Below are 17450 nucleotides of genomic sequence, written 5' to 3'. Positions count from 1 at the left end.
CGAAACAGATTTAATGATGAAAATGGATTTTCAATCTGATTTTTTTATTTAAGAGAAAACATTTTTTTAAGTCCGAAAAGGAAAAAAATCACGATGTCATCTGTTTGATATGGTAAAATGAATGTTAATAGAGGCGTTTGGACCATGTTGTTTTGTGCCACACGTGTGATGTGACACTTATCATTTGGTTTTTTCTTTAGCATGAGAACTAGACGGGACTAGGTAGCCCCCGCGGTCAGAATGTACTGATATTTGCTTCTTTTTTTTTTGGAAAAGAATGTACCGAGATGGTGTGGCCGAAAATTGCAGTGGATCTGTTTGATTTGGGCTGGTACTTTGGGTCCGAAACCATTCTTGGTGCCCCTCGGCCTCGGCGACGGGTTCGGACGAGCGAAGGGCGAGTGAGAGGGGTTGCCTTGCCTGCCACCGGCCGGAGCGCTGCCCGACCACCACGTTCCCCATCATCATCAGGCCTCCTTCCAGCGCCGCCTCCCCGCCGGACTCTGGTCGCCGCGCTGCTCCTTCCTCGCCGTCAAGGGAGTGTGAGAGAGGTAAGCCCTCTCCGAGATCTGTCTATTGCGCCAGCTCCTCGCGGGCACGTTCTTCCGGTGCGTGTTCCGGGCCTCGATTCGGTGCTCGTTGCTACGGTAGCGGAGGTGCCAAGAGCGGAGGACCCGTTTTCCTCCCAAACCATTCGGGCCGAGCTGTTTGCACGCACGAGAACACGAGCACGAGGAAAGGGGAAAAGGCTTATTCGGCCCCTTTCCGCAGTTTTTCCACTAGGGTTTTGGGATGATGCCGATTCTAAGGTTCCTGAGGTTCCAAGGTTTAATTGAACCCCATTCCCCACGCTATGTAGCTTGCTGGGACCGATTCATTTCACTTTTGTATTCTCAGTCAGTTTATTCTGGCATTTTTCTCTGGTAGTTCTTTATATTGTATATCGATTTTGTGTGGTGGGAATTGCTGCAAGTGATTGTGGGAAGTATATTAGCACGAAGGTTCTGGGACACTCCTTCTCCGGCATCAATTATCGAAAGATAATCTAATTTTGGTACTGCAGTGGCTTAGGGTTTTAGTCTCGTTTAATTAACTGGTCCTACTGTGGTATTGGAATTTCGCAAGTTGGCCATCGTTTGCCAAATCCATAACTTCCTTCATATGTTAAGCTGTAATTCCAGTCTAGCTCTGCTGCTACTGTCCATTCATGTCTGCAAGTAATGTCTTCTTTTCTTTTTAGGTATGCAATGCAAGTAATGTTTCTGGTATTCTACTGCTGCAGTTGGCTCATGTTTCTAATGTGATAGGTAGGTCCTATCGAAAAAAATGGAGGAGGTGGAAAATACCAGCAAGCGTAAAGCACCCGAGCTGGATTTGGAGGACAGTTCCGCTGCCGCTGTTCTGGACGGACAGCAGTCGCTGCCTGGCTCGGCTGCCAAGCGTCAGAACCTCGCCCGGTCGTGCATCCATGAGGTTGCTGCCCCCAATGGCTACGATTTGTCTATGGACGAGGCCGTACATGGGACCCTTTCAAACCCTGTGTTTAACGGGAACATGGCCAAGACATACCCGTTTCAGCTCGACCCCTTCCAGAGTGTCTCGATCGCCTGCTTGGAGCGGAACGAATCTGTCTTGGTCTCAGCTCACACCTCTGCGGGGAAGACAGCCATTGCTGAGTACGCCATTGCAATGTCGTTTAGAGACAAGCAGAGGGTTATATATACCTCTTCACTGAAGGCTCTGAGCAATCAGAAGTACCGTGAGCTTAGTCACGAGTTTTCTGATGTTGGTTTGATGACTGGTGATGTCACGCTTCAGCCAAATGCTACTTGCCTGGTCATGACAACGGAAATCCTGAGGGCAATGCTCTATAGGGGTTCCGAGGTGATCAAGGAAGTTGGTTGGGTTATATTTGATGAGATCCACTACATGAAGGACCGGGAGAGAGGCGTTGTGTGGGAAGAGAGTATAGTTTTCCTTCCACCTGCCATCAAGATGGTCTTTCTTTCTGCTACCATGTCGAATGCAACCGAGTTTGCTGAGTGGATATGCAATCTGCACAAGCAGCCTTGTCACGTGGTGTACACAGACTTCAGGCCGACACCGTTACAGCACTACGTGTTCCCAATAGGTGGGTCTGGTCTCTACCTCGTAGTAGATGAAAATGGTCAGTTCAGGGAGGATAATTTTCTGAAGCTGCAAGACACATTTGCGAAGCAACCTAGTCAACTAGATGGGAAGAAGAATGGTGGGCCTAAAGCCAGTGGTCGAATTGCAAAAGGCGGGAATGCTTCTGGAACTTCTGACATATACAGAATTGTCAAGGTAGGCAGCCACTGACATACTTCAGTGCAAGATAAATTCTGGCCTTATTGTGCTTTCTGAATTTACAAATAATAGATGGTTTATGCTTTCTTGTACAAGCATGCATATTTTGTAGTTTACCACCTGCTGGCTTTTAAAACTATGGAACAGTTCATGTTTCACTTGTTGATGATATTCACTGTTTAGTTGTTGATGTTTTATAGTTTGGTTTAGTTCCTTCCAGTCAATATCCCTGCTTAATTTTGACGATTGCTAATTTGCAGATGATTATGGAGCGCAAGTTTCAACCAGTCATTATTTTCAGCTTTAGTAGAAGGGAATGTGAGCACCATGCGATGTCGATGTCAAAACTTGATTTCAACACTGAAGAAGAAAAGGATAGCATTGAACAGGTTTTCCGTAGTGCTATTTTCTGTTTAAGCGAGGAAGATAGAGGTTTACCTGCTATAGAGTTGATGTTGCCTCTTCTTAAACGAGGTATTGCAGTACACCATTCTGGACTGCTTCCAATAATTAAGGAGCTGGTGGAATTGCTCTTCCAAGAAGGTCTTGTGAAAGCTCTCTTTGCTACTGAGACGGTGTGCGCTTTAACCTGATTATCCCACTTGAGCTAAACTTATTTTATCCATTGACTGCATAATTTGGAATAATACTCCTCAAAGGGACTTCTATTCTGGTTTTTGAACTAGAGAAAGTCAGATTACTATTGTTTTATACTTTCTAAATTATTTTCACTCTTTAGTAGCAGCATTTGATTAACTCATGATTGTTATTCTTCAGTTTGCCATGGGACTGAACATGCCTGCAAAAACAGTTGTCTTTACATCTGTCAAAAAATGGGATGGTGATAGTAACCGTTTTATTGGTTCTGGAGAATATATACAGGTAAATCTTATGTAGATGAAGTGAAGTCAGGCATATCTATGTAGAGTTAGTAGGTCTAATAGAATGTACGAGCCCTTCTCACAATAATTTTGTATTTTCTTTCTAGATGAGTGGAAGAGCTGGTCGGCGTGGGAAGGATGAACGTGGCATTTGTGTTATAATGATAGATGAAAAGGTAAGGCTGTGTAATCTTCTGTTCCAACTATCTTTGTTCTTAATAGATTTTATATAGCATGATGATCATGCACGGAACCATGAGTTGGCTGCGAGGTCTTATGGGTTTCACCTCTAGCCTACCCCAACTTGTTTGGGCCTAAAGGCTTTGTTGTTGTTGTTGTTGTTGTTGATGATGATGATGATGATCATGCACGGAATTTGTATGTCTTTCTAGTACAATAATTTGATCAAATGCATCTTCCATCCAGATTCTGCAGTTTTCTTTATGCGTTGATTACGATAATGAAATGTGATAACTTATTACTGCCTTATTTTGTCTAACGCAAATAATTGCTATTTCACTTGTACTTATGGTTCTGATTTTGGTAGATGTTTACCTGTTTGATATTTAAACTTAACTGTTTTTATTAGTTAATTATGGGTATGCAGTGGCATGTAATCGGAAGTCATTATGAGCTTGTTTTTTTAGACTATTGAACTTTGCATTTGAAAGATACATGCGCTGTTCTTAGTTCTCATCTGAGTAGTTGTGTTGTAATTTTTTGTTCTGTTGAAGTTGTCCTCCCAAGAGACTGTTCTATGTTCATGCTTGAATTTACTTCTCATATCAAGCTTTACTTAGCTTGCAATACTTGTTATGCAAAATTAATTTGCTCTGAATTCTTAGTAGTTGTGTTAGCATTCATTTTGTGCTATTGAAGCTGTCATGCAAGACACTTGTTTTGTTCCATATTCATGTTTGAATTGCTTTCAAGATCTATTTTGTATGCCGTGATTCTTATACAACATATATACACTAAAGCTTTTGTTTTGCTTTCACGTGCTTCCTTTAGTTTGACATTTGGCCTTTGGTCTTAACACATTTTAACTTTTCAGATGGAAATGAGTGTTATCAAGGACATGGTGTTAGGTAAACCAGCACCTCTCATCAGTACTTTCCGACTGAGCTACTACACCATTCTGAATTTGCTGAGTCGCGCGGAGGGCCAATTTACTGCTGAACATGTGATCCGGAATTCATTCCACCAGTTTCAGTATGAAAAGGTCTGTATCAACCTTAAAGATACCTCTCATGACATATCCTTTTGAATGCCAAAGATTAGCTTCCCTTGCTTTTCAGGCATTACCTGAAGTGGTTCAGAAGATTACAAGGTTGGAAAATGAAGCTAGCTTGCTGGGCTCTTCAGGAGAGGTATGCTATTTCGGTTGTAGTATACATTATTGTGCTTCTGTTTGACTAACAATGTATCACCTCTACTTGTACAGAATGATCTTGCTGAATATCACAAATTAGGGCTTGATATATCTGAACTTGAGAAGAAAATCATGTCTGAGATGATTAGACCAGAGAGAGCTTTGTTGTATTTGGTTCCTGGAAGGCTGGTACGTAACTATTCTGTTCTTGCTTGAGGATTAGATGTACATTTTCATCAGTTATCGCTGCTTATTTGACTGATAAGAAACATCACTGCACTATGGATACTATGTGTATTTCTGTTCACCAGCTTCTTTGATGAATTGCTTTGTTATGACTTATGATGTGGATTCTGTAAAATTTACACAGATTGCATTTCACTGAGTAATTTGCATCATGGCAGGTTAAGGTGAGGGATGGTTCAACAGACTGGGGATGGGGTGTGGTTGTAAATGTTGTAAAGAAACCTTCCGCATCTAGTAGTCTCCCCCCTGCATTAAGTGCATCCCGCAATAATAACTATATAGTGGATACCTTGCTTCATTGCTCTTCTAGTTCGAGTGAAAGCGGATTGCGTTCAAAGCCATGCCCACCTCGCCCTGGGGAGAAGGGAGAAATGCATGTGGTGAGTTGAACATCGTGAAAAAGGATGTTATTGTGGTCATTTATCTTCAGTTCTCTAGACTATCATTTTATTATTCTCATTTAGCGATGGCCCAAAATTTACTTGTGACTAATGTTGAGATTTTTGCAGGTGCCTGTACCATTACCTTTAGTATGTGGTCTAAGCAGCATTAGAATCAGCATTCCATCTGATCTGCGACCACCTGAAGCAAGACAAAACATACTTTTTGCAGTTCAAGAACTAGGAAAGCGTTACCCCCAAGGGCTTCCAAAGCTACATCCAATTACGGTGAAAATTCTTCTTACATAATGTCTCTTTTCAGCTTGTTGTTAATTTTGCACTAGAAGTACCATTTTTGTTTAGGGGCTGAAAGTTCCAAAAAAAGGAAGTCAAATACTCGAATTTATCTTGTCAGGATTTAGATGTACATTAGCACAGCTTTCCAGATGAGATATATCATATCTGTTTTTCCTCAGTACATCGTCCATGCATGATACACAGACGGGGAAAACAAATGCTATAGCTAAAATACTGATATGGTCTGCACCTGCTTATTTCTAGTCTGCAAAACCCTTTGATGCGCTCCCTTGCTCTACCTTCTGCTGGCATTCCTTCATGCCACATTTAGTTGGTCCAGTTTCTCAGATAATTTTTAACCCGCAAAAAAAAAGAGTCTCAGATCATTTTTAACCCTCAAAAAAAAAGTTTCTCCAATCATTCTTCCCTAAAAATATATCACCTGTCATCCTAAAGCGATAATTTTGAATTATGGTCTCATTTTTTTGACATTCTGGTATAATTAATAGGACATGGGTATTGAAGAACCTGAATTAGTCGACCTGGTTCATAAACTTGAGGATCTTGAGCAGAAACTATGTTCTCACCCACTTCATAAGGTATGCCTTATTGTCACCTTTCAATTAAGAAATGCCCAGTCCTGTTTTTACCTGATGCACTTATTTTTTGCTATTTTTGTGTCTCAGTCCGATCAAAGTGAGCAGCAACTGTCATGGTACCAAAGAAAAGCTGAACTGAATCATGAAATCCAGCAACTAAAGTCAAAGATGCGGGATTCACAGGTTGGTTGAATGTTTGCATGGTTGATCCTTGTTATAAACAGCTAAATGTGTTCTCACATTCTCCTCCATTCAGCTACAAAAATTTAGGGATGAACTGAAAAACCGGTCTCGTGTTCTGAAGATGCTGGGTCATATTGATGCGGATGGTGTTCTCCAGTTAAAGGGGCGTGCTGCCTGTTTGATAGACACTGGGGATGAGCTGCTTATCACTGAACTTATGTTTAATGGTACCTGTTTAATATGACTGTGGGTTCAGTTTTTGCTTACTTTATATTCAGTATTGCATTAATATGTTTATGTGACTAGGTACATTTAATTATCTTGATCATCATCAAGTTGCCTCCGTTGTTAGCTGCTTTGTTCCGTGTGAGAAGTCAAGTGAGCAAATACGCCTGAGAAATGAGCTTTCTAAACCAATGATGCAGCTCCAGGAGGCTGCAAGAAAAATAGCTGAGGTGCATACTTGTTGTATCATCACTATATCGCCACCCATCTCCCTATAATCCCTATGCTTGATTGGGAACTCTGATTTCTCACTCTTGTTTTAGGTACAACGGGAATGCAAATTGGATCTCAATGTTGAGGAATATGTTGAATCAACTTGTAAACCCTACCTGATGGACGTCATATACTGCTGGTCAAAGGTTGGTCAGCCTATGCAGTTCATTAAACTAGATCTTGTGTTCCATTTTTTTTTGGAAATTCTCCAGGCATTAAGATATCTTATTTCCAATTGAGACATCGATTCTTATCATGCATAATCTCAGACATCTGATGCAATCATACTCTGCATCTGTACTGCTGCTGCAGTTTTTGTAGTTATATTATGTGTAGAGTCCTGAAACATTTTCCTCACAGGGCGCCACCTTCGGAGAGGTGACAGAAATGACTGACATTTTTGAAGGAAGCATCATACGGCTAGTTAGGAGGCTGGATGAATTTCTGAATCAGGTAAACCACCTGTTGGTTCCGGGCACTAGTACTAAAATCATTTGGATAGAGAGTGTCTGTCTTTGATTATCCCATTTGACTTAAAGTGCATGTGAATAAAAAAAACTGCCTTCGATTGATCCATTAGATCAATGTACATGTGAATACAAGTGTGACATGTCCTTCTAGCGAAATGTCGTGGTATTCTCACGGGGGGTGTTGCAAGACGACATATGCCACAAGGGCTTAGTGTGAGGGTAAGACTGCTGCTGATAGGCCCGGGAGCGGGTATGCGAATAGCACGCGGTGGTTTACCCAGCTTCGGAGCTCTCCGGAGAGATAATACTCCTACTGATGCATGTCTGAGTGTATCTGGTATGTATATCTGGTACAGAGTGCTCCTGGAGCTGTATCTGAGGTCAGTGCCATAGGCATCTGGCCTCGTATATGCCTCGTATGTGGCATGCTAGTGGCCGGCCATGCTCATGGCCGTGAGCATGTGGGTGCTCATGCGTGAGTGCATGAGAGAGTCCATCCTGGATGGATGGATGTGTGCCCATATATATAGGCATGGCTAGCTTAGGAAGTAAGCTAAGTGGTGGCATGGGCAAGGCATGGTGGGGGGTGTCATCCTTGTCCCCTGGGTCACTTCATAAATAGTGCCAGGGGACAAGTGACACTATACATGATGGTTGAGATGACATGTGAATAGTGCTCGGGTACGGCCGTCTCGTCGGTGTCTTGTCGGTGTCGCTTCGGGCTGCAGTCGGCAGCCGGCTGGTTGGCACAGTCGGCAGCCGGCAACCGGCCGGACAGAGCAATCGGACGGGGAGCCGGCAGGAGCGGCCGGGCAGTCGGACTGAGGGGCTTTGCTAGCCCTGATGTCTTGAAATATCGTCTTGCCGTCTTCGGGGTACCCGTGGTCAATTACTCCGACACGAAATGTCCATAAACTGTCAACATTTACTCTCAACTGTGACATGACTGAATATGATGAACAAGTTGGACTGTAGCTAGATATGTAAGAAATGTTATCTATTTCTGTTTATCTCCATATATAGAAGTTGTGATTGGCATCGACTTTCTTCTTTGCCCTTTTCTGCATGCCCAACACTTTTACTTTTCTATTACAAAGTTCTGTAAATAGTCAAGAAAATAAGCTTGCTTTGTTTTCCTTTGTCGAACCAACTGACTTGATTTGTTTGCCAGCTAAAAGCCGCTGCTGAAGCTGTTGGGGAGGTTAATCTTGAGAGCAAGTTTGGATCGGCGAGTGAGAGCTTACGACGTGGCATCATGTTTGCTAACTCATTGTATCTGTGATGAGTGCTCCAGCAGTTGTAACATACAGTATATGTTAAACAAACCAAACGTAGCTGTTTTGTTTTTTGTTTTTGACGGCCCTTATCTCTGGGAGTGTAGGTTGTAGCCTTGTACCCTGGTAACCCCTGGGCAGTTTATTTTGGAAATTCTTATCCAGGCATTTTATTTAGAAATTCTCCAGGCATTGAGATATCTTGTTTTAGTAATTTCACAAAAGATTGAAAGCCATCGCTACACATGAACTGATTTAGGTTTCATACACGGATATATCAGGTGGCGCTAGAGTAACATTTTTTGCCAGTGGTCTGAAAGGGCGCAAAAGTTCTATTTGGCCAACTCCAACGCGCCGACGCAAACTGGTGCTGGTCTGTCTTGCAGCAGCGCTGGTCGGCCTTACAGTGTCGCAGGCCTGGATCACAGCATCAGTCTGATTTTGTAGCAACAAAATGCCAACATTGATCAACCATGCAACATCGTGCATTCAATTTTGCAGCAAATTTGTTAGCCTTGTAGCGTTGTGCATTGGGCCTTGTAGCGTCTAGTATTCGGCCTTGCAGCATGTAGAGCCACGTGGCCCGCCTTGCAACATGGCAGTCCAAATTTTGCAAAAAAAAAAAGAAGAAAGGTGGATGATTTTGTGGGGAGAGACAGTGTGTGACCTTGCGACAATGTTCACTCGGTTTGCAGCAACTTTGACATGTCTTGCAGCGTCAAGCGTCCGACTTGTAATATTCATTGTATCATACATTTGCGTGCTTCTGTCTTGAAACAAAAGCCACCCGGCCTTTCAGTGGCACACGTCCAGCTTGCAAAACACAGGGGTTTTCTTTAAAGGTAACTAATACTCCTTTTTAATTTTTTTGAATCAGGCAAACAATACTTTAGCTTATTCTTTCACGTTCCCCTCTTGAGTTAATAACAACAATCGCAGTGCCATGTTTTTAATAGAAAGCTTGTCGTGTCTTGTAGCTAGTGCATGGCAGCAAATACACTGGGATGTAGAGCCATGGATATTAAAACATTAGAGATGAATAGATCAAAAAAATTCTCGTAAGAGAAAAACACGTACGCAAATGATTCAAGCTCCAGGAAACAGGGGTCTGATTAGGGGATCAGATGCATCGGGAGAAATCAGTCGCCTGATTTGAACGTAATATTCTATTCTAAAAGAAATCACATGAGCGTACACCAAAGTACTCCCCTATAAAGTACTAGTCTCTCCGTTTATTTTTATAAGTTGTTTCAAACAAGTGAAATTGTGCTGTTTTGCACAGTCTGAAACATCTACAAAACCTTATAAAAATGAACAGAGAAAGTATATGACTTTACAGAGAGAGTAGTACACAAACTATCAAAAATAGCAAATACTAGTACATTTCGTGTGGGTGCAGGGCCACAAACGAGAACTGTTTCATAGATTTAGAGTTTTTTACTCTCTCTGTTCACTTTTGTAAGTCCTTTAGGATAGCTGAAATTGAACTGTATTAGGTGCTGTCTTAAATGTCTAAAAGGTCTTATAAAAGTGAACGGAGGGAGTATTTAAATTCGAAGGGCACATTCAGAAACTCGAATTTTATGGGGGAAAATGTGGCCGCAAATACTTTTTGCAAAATTGATACTGATACCCATGACAGCGATGTAACAAATTTATCATGCATACAACCGGTGCCTTCAGCAATAGTTTTCAGAGCGTCGGAAATAAACAAACATAACAAAAATCTGATTCTGCAACAATTCCGGAACACAAATACAACTCCCTCTCTTCATAAGATTATTCTTTTCTAAAATGTTACAGGACTAATGGACAATTATCATCTTTCTTCACAACTTCTTTTGCCACCACATTTTTACCTCAACTTTACAAAGAATGCCAAATAAATCAATCATCAGGAGCAAAACTGATGGCCCAGAGATACCAACAAAGTTGAGAAGTTCCGTGTGTGTGTGTGTGTGTGGCTAGACGAGCCTTCTTCAATGTTTAACTATGTAGGTTAACAATTTCACCGTGCTTACTCAGCTGGTGTTATGCCGCTATTTACCAGCTGATAGCATCTTCTGAAGCTGTATCACCTGCTGCTGCTGCTCCACTGGCAATGAACTCAGCTGCTCAGGTGTCAGTTGTAAGACTTGCTGCAGAAGGGCTGACTCATCGTCCTGTGTGAGCTGCACCATTACAAGAAGAGTTGGAGTTGTGAGCACATGAGAATTTAAAGTCTAAGAAACCTTGCGCCTCAGTACAATTCAATTGCAGAGACACGATGCAAAATGTTTAGAACTTTAGTTAGGTCAGATTCTGCAGATACTTTACCAGCATCCAATAATGCAAGGTATAATAAAATAACAGGAAAGCTGGAAAATGGAACTGAAATTTAGAGGCGATTACCTGAGGCGCTTCATTCTCTGGTTGCTGGAAGTGAACAGCACCAGAACTATAGCTCCCTGATGGTCCACTAGGGACCACTACCTGCGATGGAGCAGAATAAACAGCAGGACTATTGTTTACAATTCCTGGCGTTGATGTTCCATCCTCCAATTTTCTCAATTTCGAGGGATGGTCTAACTCTGCCTGATGACTAGCTCGATCAGGCAATCTTATCTCATTGGGGAGTATCTCAGGTTCAGCAGCAACCTGCAATGTGACACAAGAGTTCAATTTTGTAGACGGTAAAATTAGTGAATCTTGTCCATGGACTGACAGAAACAACTTGACTAGAAAAAATCACTTAATTAGCGTAGGCAAACATACACAAATAGTTAATGTACTGTACAGTTTGGTTTCCAGTACATAGTTTACATGTGTTCTGTAAATTAGAAGACCCAATCAAGATGATTAATAAGTCATCGCAAAGTTTGGCTTGCTACTTATCGCACCATTAATGAAAAACCATAAGCTCCTCATATGTGAAAAAGAAATACCTGGGAGAGATGAGGATTGGTCAAGGGTAGTTGCTGTACATTAGTTGGCATAACTGGTGGTCTAGGGTGCTGTGTCAAAAATGAAGGCTGAACTTGTGATGTCAAGCCTCCTGAGTTTACAAGGGGTTGAGTAGGAACACTGGAAGAGGTGCCGAAGGGCTGAGATAGCATTGGAGGGTGTGCCAGCACCCCAGGCTGATGTCCATGCGGAAACATTTTGACTGGAGGCTGAGATGAATGCTGATACTGAGGAAAGTTATGCAGCGGTGCAGTTTGTTCCTGCATGGCATTAGGGTTTGGTGGAGGTCTATGAACAATTGGTAGCACAGCATCTGGCTGCGGAAATGATTCATTGAGGTGAGAAGATTGTGCCAACGAGCTAGAGGGCTGTTGGCTCTTAGCCATCTGCATCTGCGAATTCGACAGACCTGGGTTAGTATATTAGAGAATCAGGAAAACATTAGGTAGTACATCAAACTCAGAACAAAGCAAGAATATACCATCTGAGGTGTCACCAGCCCGAGCATTATCTGTGCCTGCATTACAACAAGAAAAAGGTTATGATGTTCTAATAATATTCCATTCTACCCTAGAGTGACTAAACAATGAACAAAAGTATTTTAAAAAAGCTCTTCCATGGAATCACAAGGCTCAACATATAAAGTTGGCTGGCCTTCCTGTCTTTCAACAATGGCCTCCACATTAACACAACAAATATTTGATCTACAACTATTCAATAAATTAAGGGAACACAATTTTATTTTTATCTTTTTGCCTTCTGGGAGAACAAGACAACCATGAATCACATCAAAGTTCTAACAAACACAACCAGAATACTTGAGTTGGTTAAATTTATATTAAGAAGGGTGTATGAAATTTGTGAAGATGAATGAAGCATAACTAACAAAAATAGGCACAAATTTTGGGTGGAGAACTCATACAGACTCCATTATGTTATATTTTGGACAAGTGCACAAAAACAGGAACAGAAAGTAATACTCCCTCTGTATCAAAAAACGTCTTATATTTTGATACGGAGGTAGTAATTGATTAATTGAGCAATCAGTTGCAAAGCTAACCTGAAATAGGGCCTTTGGAAGCTGTGGAATTCCTTGCAGCAGTTTTTTGGCAAGGTCGTTATTTTGAGTAGTTAGGGTCTGCCATAAAAAAAAGCATTCAGCTAAAACTATCAGTGAGCAATTTTTAATCTTCATGAATTGATATTGATATTGATATTTCAAGATAACCTTCAACTCAGACATGATTTGATTCAACTGATGCCTTGACATCCTGGCCAAGTAATGGGTAAGAGGGTCGTTTCCAAGCCCAAATTGGACAGGTAAACCATTTTGTACATTTGCAGTTTGAGCTCCCCCAAGAACGCCAGCCATCACAGATGCAGCATGTATTGCCGGTGGAAGACCAATAAGCTGATGAAGGCTGGTGTCCCCTACAGCGGGAGTTGTGGTTAATTGTTTCTGAGCATCTGCAGGATTCCATAAAAAAAAACCAATGTCAGCGCACAGGGACATAAAACTGGCAAGTTTGAAATCTTAAACATACACATAAACTAAATGATGATCAAGAAATGAAATTTGAAACCAACCAACAGTAGATGACATTCCTGGTCCTCCACGACCCTGCAATGCATAAACATATCAAAAATAAGTCAATATCTGCTTCTTTATTGACAACTTCAATTGGTTGAGATTTCCTACTGTCCATGCATGAAATAAATTTTGATTGCACTAACTCCATTTTCGTAATGAAACTACTTAGTTTCAAATATGCAAAGTTACAACATGGCAGTGAAAATTAGTGACGTTATCATGCAATACTACTTCACTATGATCTCCAGAAAATTTAGCATAAAAATAGTGTCCCTATGTAAACCACTATCAACCAATCAACTGCGTCCAGTTGTGAAACTTAGATACACAGTATTTTTTTGTGGGTGCATTCTGACAACTTGGCAACAAAAATCAGCACATACATATCAGCGTCAGTCACTGGTGTGGGGATAGATACAAAGGCTGCTGATAGCAGCTAAGGACATCACACTTATTTTGAGAGAGAAAGGTAGTAATAATATAACAGTAAGCCAAAAGAGAAAGTCAACTGTATATATCATTTCAGAGATAAATTTACTAGTAATTGCAACACCATTGCTTGAGCATATCACAAAGGATGCAACTATAGATGCATTGACCACATATACATCCGCTACAAGATAATTCTTCTTTTGCTATTTGCAGAGAACCTCACGTGTTCAGTACAATTCTGGAGATCTTTGTAAGCATGACATTGCTTTTGTTACCCCAGTAACTTTGGCACGTTACTTTCGTAAAAGAAGGCAGAATCGAGACATTAGAGATGATTTTGGAACCGCGATACCAAAGAAGATTCGCAATAACAGAAAGACAATTCCACCAAGGTAATTTGGCAGAATAGCAGGTGTGCATATGTACAGACAGGAATCTGTACATACATACACATGCCGTGCAAGAAAGCAAAACAGGAGACACATGGTAGTTGGAGAAAAGATAAGTATTATAATTCATGGGAACCAAAACCATACAAGCTTTCATCTTAACATAGGACTTGCTGGGTGAGAAATAAGGTTCTTCTACAGTAATAGACTGAGGATCTTCCACCTTTTCTCTATTTCTGTCAGTGTTCCTCCCATTTTCAGCAAAATCAACACGTAACTGACGACCATTAACATCATGACCCTGAAGGTTCCGGCGTGCACTTAGAGCTGTCTCTTCATCCTTGTATTCACAAAATCCATAACCTTTCGGCTTTCCGGTTTCCTTATCAACAACCAGTCTGCAAGCAATTTTGAGCAGTCAGTATCTAGCAGTCACAGCTCAACAGTGTCATCAGCTTCGTCGAATGCTAAAAAGGTTATCAGGGATAGAAATAACGCATAACCAGTTTCAGTATAATGTCACTTGTTGAGAAACAGTGATCAAGAAGCAGCACACACGTGTATCTTAGGGTTTCTTGTTATTTTTGTTAAGGTTAATTTCCATTTGCATGTGTAGTCCAGGAAGTGATCCCGTAACACTAGCTATATCAGATATTCAGAATATCATTTCAGCATTCAACACTCTTATCTTTCAAAAGGCCCGAGGCAGCATCCATAAGCAGGGCGACCCCTATGACAACCTATTAAGTTCTGAGATCATGCTTAGCAGCAGTGTGCAATAAGGCCATCATACTTAAACAAAATCAATATTCCAGATGTTACACGCTGGATTTAAAAGCATCATGCGCATATAGCTGGCTAACAAATTCCTCATTTTGAAAGAGAATGAAAGAGGGCGCATGAGTATTTTAACAGATATACTGAATAATCCAATAATCTAACAAACATGTGTATCTGCACAACATGGTCAAATTAGAAAACTACATGGTGGCACAACCGCACAAGGACACACAACTGATAGGGTTTGCACAACTAAACCTGAAGGAGACCACGGGCCCGACTTCCTCGCATATCTGCACAAGCTGCTCCTCCGTCGCATCGTACGGAATGTTCCCAACTGCAACCAAATTCAACAGCCAACACCGGCGTCAATCGAACTCCTACTCATACCGCAGCAACTGAACCAACACAACATGTGCGGTAAATATCAGTGTCACACACGTTGAATACAGCACAAGCCAACTGACGGGCACTTTTGTTTGGGGGGAAACAACCCCAAAGGCGTGACGAGTATGAATGATAAAAAAAAAAGGCAAACCCTAGACAGTACGAAAACTCGAATGAAATGAAATTAGACTCCAAATCTAGCGGCGGGAGCAGCTAAACGCGCTTCGCACCACCCAAAACCGCACCGGCCACCCACACGCGAAGGGAAATCCACGGGGAATCGACGGAGGATGCAGCGGCGATTGGGGCCCAAAACGAGCTCTACTCGCGTAGCCGCCAATTGGGGCCAGACCACTCCCACCCGAACCGCGGCGAGAGCTCCTAGCCCGCGGATCGAACCGGAGAAAGGAGCGAGCACGCACGCACGCACGCACATAGAACGGGGAGACCCCGGGAGGGGGCAGGGGGCTGTAAGAGAGAAGGGCGGGGAAGGGGGCGTACCGAAGACGCAGCGGTTCTGGGGGCCCGCGGGGGCGGCCGCCATGCTCAGCTGAGGTCGCCGGCGGCGGCGCGGGGCGGCATCGGCGGCTGGGTAGGGGCCGGAGGCGGTGGTGCGCTGCTGCTGTTTGCGGCTTGCCTCGCTATTTGCAGCGAGTCTGGTCTGGTCTGGATACGTTTCCGCGGGCCTCGCTGCCCAGGTGTTCGTTTATATTGATGTTACGTTTCCGTTTCCGTTTCCGTTTCCGTTCCCGGTCACGTTTCCGTTTGCGTGATCACTTCAGAGTTACACCAACAGCAGGATTGCAATGAAGGCCTGATCATAAAAAAAAAGGTTAGTATGAAGGTTTAAAGTAAGTGTATAATATAGGGTGATATAGGTGGGTTAGAAGAGATAACACATCAAATTTGTGATGAGTTGAAGAAGAGAGAAGACAAACACAATAGCATTCAGTGATGGAACCAGGAATACAGCAAGCCTCAGGCCACCTTCGAGCACTATAGCTACAGTCAATGAAGGAAATTGTCTTCACGCCCCATGCAGCTGCCTGGGCCCTAAATCCGCCTCTGGTAGTAGCTATAGTTGTAGCACGGGTTTCAAGAAACAATGTAAGAGAAGGGGGTGAGTTAATAAAATAATAAATATCTGTATCTAACTATTATCTCCACTTCTATAAAAGACTCACTTGGTGATGATGGTGTCTCTGCCGTCCGTCATTTCTGACCATTAGATCTGCATCTAACGGCTGTGAGGTAAGTTGTGGCTTTTTTGCAACAATAGCCCATTTCTCTGCTCCAATTTGCAAAAAATTCCTTATTATCTTGAAAGCAACCACATCCCTCCCTCACCTCATCAAAACAGCCCGAGAAATGTATTTTGAGTGAAATGTAATATGTTTTTAGTGGTACATGTATATCAAAACAAGAGTGTTTTTTTTCAAGCTTGTGAACGAGTATTATTCTACTTTAGATCTGTTGCAACGCACGGACACATTGCTAGTATGGGTTGGTTTTTAGGTTTGCTATAGATGAAATGATTACAAAGTCAACAATTGACTTTACTCCCTCCGTCCAGCTGCATATGGCATTTAAGGAGTTGCATCAAAAAAATTAGGTGTGTGGAGATTGGATGGAGGATATTAAACCAAAAATCTATGACAATGACTATTTGGTCTGCTTGGGAAATTGAGAGGATCCAATTATTACGTTGGTTCTCCATGTCATTAATTCCTAAAGACCAGCATGCAAATCCTATTTGATGTGTCGGCCAATGAGAATAGCAACATGCAAAATGAAAATTAATGATTACGAAGAATGAGGAGCTCCTTCCCCCTATGATGAATTATATATTAAAAATACTAAATTTTTGTTACACGCCCTATGCATCTGGACAACAATGCTCTTATACAGAAGAACAACAATGAATGGTTAGACAGAAGATGTCATGATAGTCCAAAGCAACAACATTACGAAATTTGGACGGGACCATGGGCTTATATGCTCTCTCATGAACACTAAAATCAAAATAATAGTTGAAATTTTATACTTTTAGTGAACATGTCCGTTTTAGTTTAACTTTCTTCAAAATTTTGTATAGGCAAAACCACCTATCACGAGCACACTGTCTCCAACCACATTTGCTATCCTCATTCAGTCCTTTGCCAAATGTTAGTAGGTTACAAACATAATTAATCCCCTATTCGTCATTCTTTTTGTAAGATGCTACTAGCACTGTCAATTAGAGTTCGGAGTTTTAATTACCACAATGAATACTACTTAAGTTGTGTAAGTGCATCTAGTGCCCCTTAGTGATTTTGGTGTATTGAAGACTTATAGGTTAAGGGACTAATGTGTTTGTGAGTATACACAGGCTCTATAAGTCAATGAGGAGTTTGATATTTA

At 41.9% G+C, this 17450-nt stretch overlaps 2 protein-coding genes across 3 annotated transcripts; one reads left to right on the top strand and one right to left on the bottom strand.

The window, feature by feature from the left end:
• Window positions 1-351: 351 nt before the first annotated feature.
• On the top strand, window positions 352-8738 carry LOC119295247 (DExH-box ATP-dependent RNA helicase DExH10-like). Of its 2 annotated transcripts, none has more exons than XM_037573616.1 (17): window positions 352-551; window positions 1312-2325; window positions 2589-2903; window positions 3106-3210; window positions 3317-3385; window positions 4264-4431; window positions 4508-4579; window positions 4654-4770; window positions 4986-5207; window positions 5337-5495; window positions 6014-6103; window positions 6191-6286; window positions 6360-6513; window positions 6593-6741; window positions 6835-6930; window positions 7145-7237; window positions 8426-8738. In XM_037573616.1, the coding sequence occupies exons 2-17, from the start codon at window positions 1327-1329 to the stop codon at window positions 8534-8536; spliced, it is 3015 nt and encodes a 1004-aa protein (XP_037429513.1). In that variant the 5' UTR covers window positions 352-551; window positions 1312-1326; the 3' UTR covers window positions 8537-8738. The 2 variants fall into 2 exon arrangements, with proteins under 2 accessions (XP_037429513.1, XP_037429512.1); XM_037573615.1 differs by having other exon boundaries at window positions 427-551; window positions 1308-2325.
• Window positions 8739-10231: 1493 nt separating this feature from the next.
• Window positions 10232-15716, bottom strand: LOC119295246 (cleavage stimulating factor 64-like). Its single transcript, XM_037573614.1, has 10 exons — window positions 15552-15716; window positions 14922-15000; window positions 14107-14281; window positions 13059-13092; window positions 12700-12938; window positions 12532-12609; window positions 11953-11988; window positions 11453-11863; window positions 10920-11165; window positions 10232-10699 (listed from the first exon to the last, which is right to left on the bottom strand). The coding sequence occupies exons 1-10, from the start codon at window positions 15592-15594 to the stop codon at window positions 10568-10570; spliced, it is 1473 nt and encodes a 490-aa protein (XP_037429511.1). The 5' UTR covers window positions 15595-15716; the 3' UTR covers window positions 10232-10567.
• Between the last annotated feature and the right edge of the window lie 1734 nt (window positions 15717-17450).

Source organism: Triticum dicoccoides, chromosome 4B (assembly GCF_002162155.2).
Source record: "Triticum dicoccoides isolate Atlit2015 ecotype Zavitan chromosome 4B, WEW_v2.0, whole genome shotgun sequence".
Classification (NCBI taxonomy): domain Eukaryota; kingdom Viridiplantae; phylum Streptophyta; class Magnoliopsida; order Poales; family Poaceae; genus Triticum; species Triticum dicoccoides.
The sequence above is the reverse complement of the archived record's forward strand: the minus strand, read 5'-3'. Positions and strand labels throughout refer to the sequence as shown.